Below are 16,894 nucleotides of genomic sequence, written 5' to 3' on the forward strand. Positions count from 1 at the left end.
ATGCCTTCCCTTTGAAGTCCCACACCCCTACCCCCTTCTCCTTAGTTCAGGATGGACATAAAGGCCTCGTTTTGCCCGTCTTTGGAATATCCATGCCCGTGTGGCTCCCCCGTATGTACCAAGTTAAATTTGATTCTCTGTCTCCTATGAATCTGATTCTTACTCGACCTGGAAGGACCCTGAATGGGATCAGGAATTCTTGCTCCCTGACAGCAGATTTGCAGAAGTGGAGTGTTTGCATCAAAGGGTCTGAATGTTTTTGACCAACACCTCCTTCTGATGTACCCAACCCGCTATGATCGAGCGGGTCTGAGGGAGGAGGCGGCCAGTGGCCCTTGCCCTGACTGTACCTGTCTCTGCTCTGGCAATAAGAAGCCAGAGTCTGGCCCAGTCTGCTTGCTCTAGGCCAGTCTTTGCCCCTCCTCCTTCGCAGGGCATATGTGGCTATTACACACTCATCTTTGGAGCAGGATGTGGGAAGCAGGTGGGGACAGCGTGAGGCCACAGGGTGCAGGTGGGGGCACTGGACTGGCAGCGTGGCCTGGGCCCAGCTCCACCAATGCCAGCCAGCCTCCACGTGCTCATCTGGACAGGAGAACGGTGGCTCAGCCAGGCACCAGACCAGCGATGTCAAATACTGTGCGGTGTCTCCAGACCTGTCGCTGTCCGTGAAACACGCAAAGTCAGGCAGCCCTGGGGCCTGACGAGCAAACGCAGGAGGTAAAAAACACTGTCCCTCCTTTCACTTAAGACACCTTGGGGTGGCTCCCTGGTTCCATGTTCACAGCAGGCTGGGGGATTTAAGCGTGACTAGTAGGTTGGTCAGGCAATGCAGATTTTCTGCACAGTTTCTAAGCAATTTTTTCTCTATATAGAATTAAAAAGATTTTTTAAAAAGTTTACTTATTTTGAGAGGGGGCGGGGGAGAAAGAGACAGAGAGAGAGTGAGAGGGAATCCCAAGTAGGCTCCACTCTGTCAGCCCATGTGGGGCTCAAACTCAAACCGTGGGACCATGACCTGAGCTGAAGTCAGACGCTTAGCCGACCGAGGCACCCAGGCGCCCCTAAAATGTTTTTTAATGTTTACTTGGGGGGGGGGGCGAGAGAATCCCAAGCAGGCTCCCCGCTATCAGTGCAGAGCCCCATGCGGGGCTTGAATTCACAACCTACGAGATCACGACCTGAGCCAAAATCAAGAGTCGGACGCTCAACCAACTTGAGCCACCCAGGCGCCCCTATAGAACTTTTATCTATATAAAAATCTTTATTTTACTTTCAAGTGATTTCTTCAAACCTTCAGATGCAAAGTTTGAGTGAAATCTTCAAAGATCAAAGGAGTAAACGAGTGGTTCACAGAGTCACAAAACTTACCTCTGGGGCCAATCTTCAGATGGCTCAAATTCACACTTGATGTCTTCATACCAGAAAGAAATAAGGGCCCTGCCTCATCTTATTCATATTTACAACTACAGCACTTGGTGTAATCATATCTTGCTGTTTTATACATCAGAACAGGACAATAAGAGAATACAGTGTGAGGTCAAAGTACAAAATGTTTCCTTGAACATAAGGGCTCTCCTGGATTTTACAGATTAAATTCCTGAAAACCAACCATATAAACCCCCACACAGTAATTTTAAGTGGCACTGAGGCAGCGCGGCCTGATGAGAATGACCCTCCATTACTGCCTGACTTCGTCCTCGACACCCCCCTGGGAGTTAGGGATCCAAAGTTGCAGTGATTAAATGCAGAGAACACTGACGACAGTCTGACCACCACTCCGTCTCGAACCCTTTTAGAGGCTTCCATCTGAAAAACCTACCACCTCTTTAATAATACAGAATCGTCCATCGGATTTGGGCTTTTCCTCCGTATTTTTTATGCGCAACTGTCTGTGCCTATGACAAAATCTTTTCCCGTTTTCCTAAATTTGATTCAGAGGACAGGCCTGACCCCAGCAAGCCTGGTCTCAGGCTCAGCCTTGTGCTGCCAACTCGCCCTGGGAGCCTCTGTCCGTCGCTGAGGTCAGGGCAAGCGGGACTGCTGACCCAGCAGCCTTCTGAAGTCGCCAGACTGCATCCTCTGGGGACCCCGAGTCCCTGACAGCCCCGGTGGACAGGGCCTCCCAAGTCCCTGTGAGGAGGGCGGCTGGGGGGAGAGGTACTGCCGCTGTGTCAGCCAAGCTCTGGGATGTCAGTCCCCGCTGCCACGATGCCGCAGGCAGAGGGACAGAGGACCTGGTTGTAGCCTCTGACAAAGCAGCACCTTGTTCGCGGGGCGGAGAAACAGGAAGTCCACTCCCCCACCCCCTACTCGAGCATCGGTGCGCACATGTCGAGGAGGCTGGAAGAATCCTTCAGAGCCTGGGCACTGCCAGTCACAACACCTGGGTTTCCAGCCGTCGGACTTCCTTGACCACAAGATCGATATTAATAATTGGGTTGAAGTACAGGGCCCAGTAAAATAGACAGTTGCAGACAAACTGAGGAATGAGGGGCCAGAACATGGCCACAAAAAGCCCCTGTGTCGATACTTTCCAAAAATGGCTCCACATCCTCTGAGGCACAGTCCTGTAAAAAGAAGAGAAGCCTCTGAGAGGTGGACTTGTGACGGGGTCTCTCGTGACGACGCCCAAGTGCTCGGACGCCGGGCCTTTATCCTGATGCACAGCCTGGCTGCCTGTGCTGCGCCGACCTTGCTTCTTCTCCCCTGGGGCCTGAGACGCACCTCTGCCTGACCGACCCATCTTCCACCCCCAGGAGGCAGCCCCACACCAGGTGGGGGCCCCCCAGCACAGCCCCACCTGCTTCATCGCTGTCGCACTTGTATGTATCTCACAGACACGGTTTCTCTGCGAGGCTGTAGGCCGTCAGGGTCCAGACTGTCTTCTCTTTTTGTTTTTTGTTTTAAATTTTTTTTTTTTTCAACGTTTATTTATTTTTGGGACAGAGAGAGACAGAGCATGAACAGGGGAGGGGCAGAGAGAGAGGGAGACAAGAATCGGAAACAGGCTCCAGGCTCTGAGCCATCAGCCCAGAGCCTGACGCGGGGCTCGAACTCACGGACCGCGAGATCGTGACCTGGCTGAAGTCGGACGCTTAACCGACTGCGCCACCCAGGCGCCCCTGTTTTTAGTTTTAATGTTTATTTACGTTTGAGAGAGAGAAAGAGCACAAGCGGAGGAGGAGCAGAGAGAGAGGGAGACACAGGATCTGAAGCAGGCTCTGGGCTCTGAGCTGTCCGCACAGAGTCTGACACGGGGCTCAAAACCATGAGCCGTGAGACCATGACCCGAGCCGAAGTCAGACGCTTAACTGTCTGAGCCACCTAGATGCCCCCAGACTGTCTTCTTTACCAAAACATCTGCAGTGCCCAGCAGAGAGCCCGGGACAGAGCGGGGGCTCAACTAACTGTGCATGAATGAACCAACAGGAGATTCTTGTCAGGTTTTTGGAACTGTTTATAGGGCTGTTACTGACTGACGAGGCCAAGAACTCTGAGTCATGGGATGTTTAAGGCCGGTGCGATGCTGGTGTGGGGCTGTGTTACTTCTACCTGTCTAGAAGCCACCCCCTTTCTTCTGGAAATGCCTTCTGAGTTTTCCTTCTGGGGGCCTCCTTCCTCATTCTTTGCCACGTGGCCTCGGTGGGGCTAATGAAGCCAGCCCTTGGTTGGGGGGTGAGAACAGGTCCTGAGCCTGGATAAGGAGAGCCTGGCATGACTCTGCATCATGTGGGAGGTCTGGGTGGGCATGTGACCCAGGCTGGGCCAATCAGAGCAAAGGAGCGTGTGCCCCCCCCCCCCCTTGCCTGACTGTCAGTGCTATGGGGAAAGAAGTGCCCTCTCTCCACCAGGGTTGCTGAGCTGCTCAGATGTATGCCCGGAGTGACTAAGGGCCCTGCATGAAGTCAGCTGAGGCTGAACAACAACACAGCAAAGAGAGGGAGAGGGCGAGTCCTGATGACAGCATTTGGGTCTCTGGGTCCAGCCATGCGGGAAGCCTTGACTGGGCATTTCTCTTTTTAAGAAAGCCAATTTAGGGGCACCTGGGTGGCTCAGTCCGTTAAGCGTCTGACTCTTGGTTTCGGCTCAGGTCCTGACCTCACAGTTCGTGAGTTCAAGCCCCGCATCAGGGTCCAGGCTGACAGTGTGGAGCCTGCTTGGGATTCTCTCTCCCTCTCTGCCCCTCCCCTGCTTGTTCTTTCTGTTTCTCAAAAATAAAGAAATAAACTTAAAAAAAAAAAAAAAAAAAAGGAAGGAAAGCCAACCAAGAGGCACTTGCAACCAAGAGTCCCGGCCCAACTCTCTCATTTTATGCATTAATCTAGAGAAGTTATTAGTGTCCCGGCTGACGGCACAGCAGGATTAGAACTCATGCCTACAGAATTCCTCACCAGATCTCCTTCTGCTCTACCCTACTGCCCCTTTCCATAAAGCACCCTCTTCTCCTCACTTACGTATTCCTTCATCAAACCCTTCACGCACACACCCACCCCCGGGAATGACATGGTATTTCTTACACGGGGAGAAGATAAATGGAGACACACTTGTCCAAACCCGCCCCCCTCCCCCCCCCCCCCCCCCCCCCCCAGACACGAGGAAATTTTCCCATCTGCTGCTTAAGCCACATCTACAAATCAGAGCAAGGGGTGTTTTCACGTCTGCGTAATCAAGAGGACTCTTCTACTACCTGGGACCGCTTTCTCAGAAGTGCCTGCTGCTCCTGCCACCTCCAGTGTAAACACACACTTACTTCAGTTCACTTCGTGACCAGATCCTCCAAAAGGAGAATAATTCCAGAACCGAGAGTAACATGGCATTGACGATGAGAAAACGTGATGTCCAGTAATGGACCTCCAGCCAGTCCCAAGCAAATTCAGCAATCAGCTGGTATGGAAGGAAGGAGTATTTGACAAGGAATTCTCTCCATTGCTTCCAGGTGGGCTCTCTTAGATCCTTTAGAATAACATAAAAGTAAGCAAAAGGTGGACACAAAAAATCATTAGGATTGACTCTTATGGATTATACTGCAGTCATCACGGTGAACTTTACATTTACTAAAACACACAGATATCCAACAACATAACACGAAATTTTCCACCCATCGACTCACCTTTTAAGAATCTTATACTGGATAAATGTTACTGAGGAAGCTGAACAGAGATGCTGGTTATGGAATTGTGGAAGCTCAGAAGTAAAAGTAAAAAAACTCCGAAGCCTGAGTTATAAATAATGAGGGTGCAGGGGCGCCAGGGTGGCTCAGTCAGTGGAGCATCCGACTTCAGCTCAGGTCACGATCTCGTGGTTCTTGAGTTCGAATCCTGCATCGGGCTCTGTGCTGACAGCTCAGGAGCCTGAAGCCTGCTTTGGATTCTGTGTCTCCCTCTCTCTGCCCCTCCCCCACTCGCGCTTCTGTCTCTGTCTCTGTCTCTCTCAAAAGTAAATAAACATTAAAAAATAAAAAAAATAAATAAATAATGACGTTGCAATGAATGGAAATTAACCAGTTTTAAAATTTCTTCATCACTGCATGGGTAGCTGAAACGATTTCCTAAATTCAACATCTTTGCTGTGGTAGGATAACAGATCATGGGAAAATTAAACATATACTTTGAGAAAGTAATTTTGGGGAAAATAAAAAACTCACTACAGTTATTAGCAGATGATAAACCAGAGCATTTAAACAACTCATCGAGGCATCCAGAAGGCTTACGGAAGTGTAGCAGGACTGTGCACTATGGAGCAGATACTAAGTATCCCAAGAAGAAAGTGAGCCTCATGAGCACAGGGGTTGTTGAGGCTTGTGAAAACGGAAAGGTAACAGGTGGGGTCCCTGTTCTCCCAGTCCAGAGAGGCAGGTAATAGCAGGAAACTGGGTAATTAGGCAAACACTGTGCCTAAGGGCTAATTAGCAGGCTTTCAACTACATCCAAGGCTCAAGTCAGGCAGATACCTGACTTTAGTATTTTAAAAAGGGTTTTTGGAGATTTAGAAATTCGTAGTTTTTTTTTTTTTAAGTTTATTTATTTGAGAGAAAACGTGGTGTGTGCACGTGTGAGCTGGGGAGGGGCAGAAAGAGGGGGAGAGAGAGAATTCCAAGCAAGCTCCATGTGGTCAGTGCAGAGCCCGACACGGGGCTTGATCTCATGAACCGCCAAGATCGTGACCAGAGCTGAAATGAAGAGTCGGATGCGTGACCGAGGGAGCCACCCAGGCACCCCTAGAAATTATTTTAACATTTATGGGTGTGGATCATACACGATGCTTCCTACATCCATGTGACTTTTAATTTAAATAGATCAGAGGGACTGCCCCAAGAGCAGCAATGCAAAGGACAGTACCCTGCAATGACCAAGCAGACACAGAGACAGCCCTGTGTAAGTGGGATCCACCAACAATTCTGAAGACACAAAAGCCAACGTGGGTACCTGTCTCTGCCAGGGGCCTATGGTCAGCTGAGGTGACCACTCCCATCAGTGAGCTGGACAATGGCTTACTTTTCTGAGGCCCCCAGGATGGATGCTAACCCTCCCTTGCAGCGGGACAAATGATCATCCTTCAGGGATCCTCTTCGAGACAGACCACCAAGCTGGAAGGTCCATAAATTTAACCCTCAGGCAATCTGAACCTATTCTATCTTCTTTTATAACAAAAGCGATGCCGGTTTTTCCCCCCGGTAAATATTTCAAGTCCAGAGGGTAGCCTTCTTGTTATGCAATGCAGGAAATAAAACAGGCTTCTGGGAGTGGGGAAGTTCTGCTTGATTTTCTTTTGGAGGGGCTCTCCTTGCAAAAAACAAATGAAGGCTGGGCGTCGTTGGCTCTTCTGTGACAGCTACAGCCCCGTCTCCAATTCCATACCGCACCGAGGAGTGCCATTCAAGGCACTGTGCAGACCTACCAGAAGCTTGGTGATGATGTCCTCCCCAGAATTGTCTTCCTGCAGGGGGCAGATGGTGTGGATGAAGGGCAGGAAGGTGTCTGTGTAGTCGAATAGGTAGAGGTATAGCAGACCAAGTCTCGGGGAGCTCTTGAGGGCATACAGCAGGAACAGGGACCTGCCTGGGTTCACCGCCTGCAGAGGACAAGGCGAGCGTGGGGTCACATCACAACCACGGCAGCCAGCTCCCCAACCATGCTCCCTCCACAGTCTCACGCCCTTTGCCTTCAGCTTTTCTGTGTGTGGTTTGCACAGTGAATGAATGGATGAATGAATGGGTGGCAAGAAGAGGCCAAGGAATCAATCTGTCGGGCTCTATTTAATAAAGACCCAATCCTTCTCCATGGCTTTGGTGTGTGCGTGTGGGGGAGGTAGGGGGCTGCTGAGACATACACTCCTAGGCGCTGCTAGTAAAAACCCAACTTTTTTGGAAAACAATTTTGTAAAATGTATCAAAGAGTCTTCAAAATGTTCAATTTAACCAATGTATTAGTGGGAACCGCTTAAAAGGAAATCAGAAATACAGAAGGCTTTATGCACAAAATGTTTCGTGCTACACCGTAAGAGAGAAAAAGTGAAATCTGAGAGCTAAGTAATGAAGTTACAGTGGATGTTCAGCACAGAGTTCACGCAGCCCATTGAAAAGTGAACATGGGCATTTTTGGATGATGCTCTTGTTACAGTGTTAGGTGAAAAAAGGATTCCAAGACATGTGGCAATCCGATCTCTGCGGTGTCAGCCCCACACAAACCAGGCCTCTTTCGTGACCCTTCCTAGAGCAGCACCTGGCTCACAACAGACATAAAGACTTGTGGAATGAATACATAAACAAAAGCACAATTAAACTACGCACAAAAAAACTGTCTAAGAAGAAGACAGAGCAAAATGCAACGTTAGCCGTGTCTGGCTCTCAGGTGGGATTATGGGCCATTTATTTTCATTTTCATCACTTTGGTTAATTTTGCTACAAAGAACGTGTATTTATGTTTTTCCTGATTGTAAAAGTAACTTTAGACGATCCTGTTTACTTGGTGCTACTAAGCATCAAATAAAATGGCCAAAAGATATGAATGGCCACTTCACTAAGGAAGATACAATAAAATAAGCACATAACAAGATGCTCAAGAGAAAGAGAAAACGGAACCAGTTTTCCACATTAGCACCGCGTACTTTATTTGATGGGGAGGGGTGGGGAGCAGGGCTCACAGAGGGGCAGGAGGTGGCTTTGGGGACAGATGAGTATGTTCGTTAGCTTGACTGTGGTGATGATTTCACAGGTGTGTGCAATATGTCCAAACTTACCAAATTGCTGAATGCGGAAAGATGATGTGGTGTATATACACACCATGGAATATTACTCAGCCATAAAAAAGAATTAGATTTTGCCATTTGCAACAATATGATGGACCTCCAGGGTATTATGTTAAGTGAAATTAAGTCACACAGAGAAAGACAAATACCAATGATCTCACTCATATGCGGAATTTAAGAAACAAAACAAACAAACGAAGAAAAAAAGAGACAAAAAACCCAGACTCCTAACTGCAGAGAACAAACTAATGGTGACCAGAGGTGGGGGGTGGGTGGAGGTGTGTGTGAAGCAGGATGGGGATTAAAGAGTACACTTATCTTGATGAGTCCCGAGTAATGCACAGAATCATTGAATCATGATCACTGAAGCTAACATAACAATGTACTTTAATTATACTGGAATTTAAAGAAACTTATCAAATTATACATTTGAAATATGTGTATGTTAACTGCAGCTCAATGAAACTGTTAAAACACATTCAACTTATTTGATGCTATTAATGGCTTACTGTTAAATGTTAAGAAAAGAGTCCTTCTCTTCAGAGATTCACACTCAAGTATTTCAGGGTGAAATAATATGATGCTTGGCTATGCTTTAATATAACGCCATGCATTGCGGGTGTGTGGGGTGTGTAAGAGTGGGTGGAGGGGTGTGTAAAAATAAGAATGGCCACTAGTCAATACTCACTGAAGCTGGACAGGTGTATACTCTTCTATTTCCGCATGCACCTGAAATTCTATAGCAAAAAGGTTTTTTAAAAAGGCCCAACCTATGAAATGGCTGATTTCAGGTCTGGGATAGAAAAGGTACAAGAATAACCTGAACATCCTGTCACATAAGGAAAGAAAGTATCTGGATAGCAACATGCAAAAGAATCAAAATGGACCACTTTCTTACACCATACACAAAAATAAATTCAAAATGGACTCAAGACCTAAATGTGAGACCCGAAGCCATAAAAATCCTAGAAGAGAACACCGACAGTAACTTATCTGACATCAGCCATAGCAACTTTTTCTAGATATGTCTCCTGAGGCACGGGAAACAAAATAAAAAATGAACTATTGGGAGTACATCAAAATAAAAAGCTTCTGCAAAGTGAAGGAAACCATCAACAAAACTAAAAGGCAGCCTATAGAATGGGGGAAGATATTTGCAAATGACATATCTGATAAAGGGTTAGTATCCAAAGTGTATAAAAAACTTATAAAACTTGGGGCGCCTGGGTGGCGCAGTCGGTTAAGTGTCCGACTTCAGCCAGGTCACGATCTCACGGTCCCGGAGTTCGAGCCCCGCGTCAGGCTCTGGGCTGATGGCTCAGAGCCTGGAGCCTATTTCTGATTCTGTGTCTCCCTCTCTCTCTGCCCCTCCCCCGTTCATGCTCTGTCTCTCTCTGTCCCAAAAATAAATAAACATTGAAAAAAAAAAATTAAAAAAAAAAAAAAAAAAAACTTATAAAACTCAACACCCAGGGGCACATGGGTGGCTCAGTTGGTTAAGTGTCTGACTCTTGATTTCGGCTCAGGTCATGACCTCTCAGTCAGTGGGCCCTGTGCTGGGTGTGGAGCCTGGTTAAGACTCTCTCTCCCCCTCTGCCGCTCCCCCGCTGATGTGCTAGCTCACTCTGAAAACAAACAAAACACAGAAGACAAAAACAAAAACAAAAAAACCCTCAAGATGCAAAAAACGAACAATCCAATTAAAAATTGGGCAGAAGTCTTGAACAGACATTTTCCAAAGAAGAAATACAGATGGCCAACAGACCCATGAAAAGATGCTCAACATCATTCATCATCAGGAACATGTAAATCAAAACTACAATCAGATACCACCTCACACCTGTCAGAATGGCTAACCCAACAACACAGGGAGCAACAGGTGTTGACAAGGATGTGGAGAAAAAGCAACCCTCTCGCACTGCTGGTGGGAATGCAAACTGGTGCAGCCACTCTGGAAAATAGTATGGAGGTTCCTCAAAAAGAAAAGTTCCTTAAAAACAGAACTACCCAACCTACAATCCAGCAATTGCACTACTAGGTATTTACCCAAGAATACAAAAATACTAATTTGAAGGGATACCTGCACCGCAATGCTTATAGCAGCATGACCTACAATAGCCAAATTATGGAAACAACCTAAGTGTCCACTGATTGATGAATGGATAAAGATGTGATGCGTATATACAATGGAATAACACTTAGCTGTAAAAAAGAATGAAATCTTGCCATTTGCAAGGATGTAAATGGAACTAGAGAGTGTTATGCTGAACGAACAAGTCAGTCAGAGAAAGACAAAATGCCGTACGATTTCACTCATACTGAAGGAAAAAAACCAATCGAGCAAATGGGGGTAGGGAGAGAGATGCCAACTACGAAACAGACTCTTAATTGCAGAGAACAAACTGATGGTTACGGGTGTGTGTGTGTGTATGTGTGTGTGCGCGCGCGTCTGTGTGTGTGCGTGAAATAGGTGACGGGGACTAAGGAGCGTACTTATCATGAGTATCAAGTATTGTATGGAGATGTTGAATCACAAGTATTGTACTCCTGAAACTAATATTACACTGTATGTTAACTGGAATTTAAATAAAAACTTAAAAATAAAAAGTATCAGACTTTTGAGGTCATGTCAAAAGGACTCATGGGCAAGTACATTATACCTCAATTCAAATGTTAAATTTTAAAAATAGACTCAAGGGGTGCCTGGGTGGCTCAGTCAGTTGAGCGTCAACCCCTGATTTCAGCTCAGGTTACAATCTCAGGGTCGTGGGATTGATCCCCATGTGGGATCGAGCCCTGCGTGGGGCTCCACACTGAGTGTGGAGCCTGTCTGGAACTAACTCACTCACTCTCTCTCTCTCTCTCTCTCTTTCTCTCTTTCTCTCTCTCCCCCCACCCCCACTCCCCACCCCATCCCCCTACTCTCTCTCTCTCAAAATAAAGCTCAGGGGCATCTGGGTGGCTCAGTTGGTTAAGCATCTGTCTTCAGCTTAGGTCACCATCTCGTGGGGCATGAGTTCGAGCCCTGCACTGGGCTCTCTGCTCTCAGCACAGAGCCTGTTTCAGATCCTCTGTCCCTTTCTCTCTGCCGCTCCCTTGTTGTGCGCTCGCTTGCTCTCTCTCAAAAAACAAACGCTAAAACAATAAATCTTAAAAAAAAAGAACTGAAAATAATTTGAGGAGACTTATACTCCAAAAAGATGGGACAATCTGAGCATCAATTAGAGTAATTACTGAAAGGTATTCAAACATATCAAGAATGTTAAAATCCTTAGTTAATAATGATCCTAAAGAAAGAAACTGGTTACCTATCTAGGTAACAGAGAACCAAATCATTATTATGAAACTGGTAAATAAAGGAAAGAATCGAGCATTTAACTGACCTTTCTGTATAAACTGTGCTTAGGGTAATCAAAATGGTTGCTGAGTGAAATTTTCCTTTTTTTAAAAATTTAATTTAATTTTTTTAGACGTACTTAGCTAACACATGAAGAAGTGAGACAATTACAGAATCACCATTTTGCAGGCAAATGATGAACAATCACGGTGGCTGCTACCATCAGAGAGAGAGAGACAATTAGTCATGCTGAGCCTCCTAATGGGAGAAGATGCCACCAGCTATAAAACAGTCTTGTCGAAATACCTAAACCAATGCAAGCCTCTAGATTTCCTTACTGAATTATGGGATGTACAGGACACATTACATGTCTGGTGACAGAAGAGCCTGTCAGGGGTGCACCGCAGAGGGACAATGAGCAAAATTTAAGATGTGGGCAAACTACGGGACAAAATGACCTGGTTTCTTCAACAAATAAATGCAGGGTGACAAAAAAAGGGAAGGAGAATCCAGACAGTAAAAGAGACTTAAGACACATAATAACCAAATGCAGACCTTGTTTGGAACACGTCAACTGGAAAAGAAAAGATGTGGTCTATTTGAATACCGACAAGTTACCTGATATCAGAGAATTCAGTTTTGTCTTTAAAAGAGTCTTTACTTTTTAGAGATTCCCAATGAAATACTTACCTATGGGAAAATAAGATATCTTAGATTTTCAAGATAGGGGCGGGAGGTGGAGGTTATCACTGAAATGAACATGGCCATAAGTCGTTATAGCTGGTAAGGGTACATGGTAGTTTTGTACTCTTATCCTGTTATTGTGTGTGTTTGAAATTAAAAAAAAAATATGTAACTTAAAAAAAATTTTTTTAATGTTTATTTTTGCGACAGAGAGAGAGAGCATGCGTGCGCACATGAGTGGGGGAGGGGCAGAGAGAGAGAGAGACACAGAATCTGAAAAAGACTCCAGGCCATGAGCTGTCAACACAGAGCCCGACGCGGGGCTCGAACTCAAGAACAGTGAGATCACGACCTGAGCTGAAGTCAGGCGCTTAAGCGACTGAGCCACCCAGGTGTCCCCCTCAAAAACCTAACTTCTAAAGATATCTTTGCCTCCTAACTTAGATGAGAAATAGAAATGGGGGTAGTTCTTTATGAAAAGTGTTTCCCAACCTGTTTTTTTTTTTTTTTAAATCAGCCCTTAAGAAATCTGTTAAAAACTTTTTGTTTTTCCCCATAATCCTGCCCCCACGAAATGTTAATACCACAGATATACTATAAATCTGTTTATGTACTGTGGTCTTTTAGAGGGGGCCGCAACTCCTGTATTACAGAAGACTTGTGTATTCCACGCCTATCGTCGCCCTGGGGGCAATCCTGCTCTTGCTGAATATGCAAGCTCTCCCGGAGCACCGGTCCCAGAAATAAAGTCTTTGTGTGTCCAACCACATCATGGTTAGTACAAGAGAAAGGGAGAAGACCAGGTTATGGATTTGTAGGTCTGGCGTCAGGGTGGGTGCTGAGGCGGTGAGTGCTTGGCTATTTCCTATCAGATAAGGAGGAAAACCAACCACCCAGTAAGGTGGTTACCGGGAGGCACTTCAATGGGGAGCGGTCTCTTTACCGTCTAATGAGAACAGGAATTGCACCAGGCACTAGGGTTGGAGGAATCTTATCACCCACCTCTCGGCCTTTTGGCTAGTTGCCTAATTGTCAAATGGCCACCCTCAGGGAGGGGCTGGTGGCACAGAAGAGCCAAAGGAGCCCACTGATAAGATTCTGCCTGCTTTCACACTGGGTGCGGAATCACGTGCCCATTCGCTCTGGTTAATGCTAAGATTACTTTTATGTTTTTTAAATAGAGGGTCATCGCTGGATGTGTGCCCCACGAATGTTCTGCCAGACACTAAAAACCTACCAGAGGGCTAATATTGGCTACAAAAAGCCCAGAGTTTACTGCATAAACAAAATGGGTAATTTATGATAAAAGCAGGGATTTTCCAAAATTAAACAAATAACAGCGATAACACAAAAAACAACAAACCTTCTACCTAAGGACCTCCAAGCCCATTCGTCAAAATTTCTGAAACTAATGTTTTTTTTGGTTTTAAGATAATACATGTACATAGTAAACACAATGTTTTCTAAATGGCACAGAAATGTGTTAAGTGACACATAAAATTCTCTCTTCCATCCAAGTCTCAATCCGTAGAGGAAAATACTGTAACAAGTCTGCGTATCCTTCCAGACACATTCTGTGCATATGACAACATACAGATACGTACACGTGTGGATTTTCCAATGTGCTTTTCCCTACTTTCAGTTAACAATACAACGTGGGCATCGTTCCTTATTAGCACACCAGCGTCACCACCTTCTGCAGTGGATCCACGGTTGGGTGGGCCCAATTTATGGAACCTGTCCTGATGACAGGCACTTCGCTTGGTTTCTTCGTGCTGCTGTTACCAACGACGCTGCAGTGAACGTCTTGTTTAATGACGTTTTGGGGCTCAAAGTTCAGCTCTCACTGCGACTGTCACTCTGTGAAGTCATTTACCGAGGAGGAGATGGGCACACAAGGCCCGGGTGCCTGCTGGTGTCCCACAGCCAGCGTGTCCTGGAGAAGCCCAGCGAGCAGCCCAGGCAGTCAGGCGCCTAGCCCTGCTCTTCACCTTGACCGCCCCCCCACCCCCCACCATGCCGCCTGTGTTCCAGGTGCAAAGAAGTGAAACGGCAGATCACAGGGCAGGTGCGGTTTGAATTTGAACACTTATTGACAAACTGCTCTCCAAGGAGACTGCGCCAATTTAGCACCCACCACACCCACGAGTGTCTTTTTCTTTGTATCGTAATGCTCTCTCATCCTTGACAGTAACATGGGTGAAAACGATGCCATCTGGTTGTTTCAGTTTACACATCTTTAATTATGAGTGAGCGTTTTCTCCCGTGAACTTATTGGTTATGTGTAATTACTTTTCTCCATGCAAATGCATTGGCACATTCCAGGTATCTTATAATTAAAAAAATATTCATTTTATAGCACAGCATTTGCTAAATCTTCGTGAAGGAGAAATCAGCTGGTGCAGTCAGAGCGAAGAATAATTTATCAATACCTCATAAAGCTGAAGATGCCTATTACCTGTGAACTACTAATCCCCTGCTTCAGTATATAACCATAAAGCATAAGAACTCCCCAAGAATTTCCACAGCAGCACTGTTTCTAAGGGCAACAACCTCCATGTGCATGGACAGGAAAATGCACGAACTAAGATACGCTCAAAAGAGAAAATGCGTGAACTGGAGCCAGAGAGGTCAAAGCTCAAAGCTACTTGCAGAAGGACATGCTCAGTTCATGCCTCTCACGTTCAGGCTGAGGGCTCCTAGCGCCTGTGTGTACAGACCCGTAGTCCAAGGAGGGAAATGCGCCCAGTAAGGGCGCCTGGCTCAGCTGCGGGAGCATGGTTCCGCTAGAGAGGGTGGGGAGCCGGGGGCTTCAGTTGTGTCTGCGATGTTTTCCTAAGCAGCGGGCATGGAGATGACGGACGGGCCGTTCTCTCTACTTTTTTCAATTAAAAATAAACAAACAAAGAGCTCACCTTATATTCCCAGAGATTCTGGGGGGGCTTCACCCCCAGTGCTTTGACACGCTCCAGTTCCAGGAGGATGGCTCTTCTGTGGCTGCTGTTTTCTATGTTATATGGTGCCCTTGAAAATTCTTCCTCTGTCAGAGTTACAAGCAACCTGTGGGGGGAGGGGAGCAGTAGATTTCTTGTGAGATGATACACCGGAAGGCAACTCTTCACACCCAGGGTTCCATCCTATCAACACAAATACTTCGGGCTTCCGGTAAGGCAAGATAGCTGGTATATGAAGTAACAGTAATAACAGCAAACTACTGAATGCTTGTTAATTGTTAGTGACTCTCTGAAAGTACTTCCACAAACCGTCACCGATCCGTTTAACAATTCTGCAGAGTAGGTGGAATTATGAGCATTATGTGCATGACAAAATGGTTTGGAGGAATAGAGGGGCTCGGCCGAGGCACACCCCGGTCTGTTTTGCTCCTAACTTCTGATCTTTCAGCTAAGCAGCTGAGTTCTCCCAGGATACTCTGTTTTGCAAAGAAAAATGTAGTATATATTTTACATAGAATATAATATTCTATATAAAATTATATATAATATATTTCTGTAACATATAGAAAAAAACTGGAAAGAAATCCAATAAAATGTGAGGACTCGAACAGGAGCTGTTCTGGGGTGGGGGTGGGGGTGCGCCTGAGTGGCTCAGTCGGCCAAATGTCCGACTCTTGGTTTTGGCTCAGGGCACAATCTCACATTTCATGAGTTCAGGCCCGGCATCGGGCTCTGTGCTGATGGTGCAGAGACTGCCTGGGATTCTCCCTCTCTCCCCCTCTCTCTGTCTGTCTCCCGATCACGCTGTCTCTAAATAAATAAGTAAATAAATAGAAAAAAAAAAAAAGTAGCTGTTTTGGGGTCGTAATTTAATAAAAATATTTGTAGATCCCTTATCTGGTCCCTTCCATTGGAAAATATGACTCTGACTCCACAAGAGCCAATCGTTAAAACCACCCCTGTGCACCAGCAAGCGGAGACCCAGCAGGCACACAACCACTGGGGGAGGGATGTGAACTGATGTCCTCTCGTGGGTGATTTGAAAACATTGATCAAAGTTATAAAGGCTTATTTCCTTTGACGTGGAAATTACAGTTCTAGGAATCCATCCTCCGGAAGGAAGGCAATGAGGCAAAGATGTATCAGCCAAGTAGACAACAAAAATGTTTTTAACCACAATTCGGGGGAGGCGCCAATTCTTACAAAAAGCAGACAACTCAACTGGGAGCGTGTGGCTTTCCCAAAGGAGAGTTAAGAGTTGAAAGTTCAGTTCGGGGGGAAAATGTGACTGAGGTGTGAGGTGGGCAGGCAGGGGCCTGGATGGTGCATCTGAAACAAGCAGATTAGCAGGAGTGGCTGTTCTCAGCACTGCGTGGCACACTATACTCTCCCTACACAGTCCCTCCAAGGAAGGAAAGAGCCCAAGAAAGATGGTCAGTGTTCTGGAAGGGGGCATGGGGACATGCTGATGGGCAGAGGCAGGCCTGCCCATAGCCTGGCAATCCCATCCTGGAATTCCTTGTATCAGGGCATTTGCTACAATATTGCTTGGAATTGCCTGGGACAGGAAAAAGGAAACAGCCCAGATGTGCCTTGGTGAGATCAACTAAAGAGACTCTAGTACACACACATATGTACGTACATATGTGTATGTACCTATAATCACAGA

General features: G+C 46.3%; 1 protein-coding gene across 6 annotated transcripts in view; it reads right to left on the reverse strand.

The window, feature by feature from the left end:
- Window positions 1–1,238: 1,238 nt before the first annotated feature.
- BFAR (bifunctional apoptosis regulator) overlaps window positions 1,239–16,894 on the reverse strand; it is a 34,924-nt gene continuing 19,268 nt past the window's right edge. For all 6 annotated transcript variants that reach the window (XM_043560487.1, XM_043560484.1, XM_043560488.1 and 3 more), the window contains 4 exons: window positions 15,187–15,331; window positions 6,901–7,074; window positions 4,754–4,956; window positions 1,239–2,570 (listed from right to left, as the gene is read on the reverse strand). In XM_043560487.1, the coding sequence (XP_043416422.1) occupies window positions 2,378–2,570; window positions 4,754–4,956; window positions 6,901–7,074; window positions 15,187–15,331 (715 nt within the window). In that variant the 3' untranslated portion in view covers window positions 1,239–2,377. The remainder of the gene's footprint in view (window positions 2,571–4,753; window positions 4,957–6,900; window positions 7,075–15,186; window positions 15,332–16,894) is intronic.

The sequence above is a fragment of the Prionailurus bengalensis genome, chromosome E3 (genome assembly GCF_016509475.1).
Source record: "Prionailurus bengalensis isolate Pbe53 chromosome E3, Fcat_Pben_1.1_paternal_pri, whole genome shotgun sequence".
Classification (NCBI taxonomy): domain Eukaryota; kingdom Metazoa; phylum Chordata; class Mammalia; order Carnivora; family Felidae; genus Prionailurus; species Prionailurus bengalensis.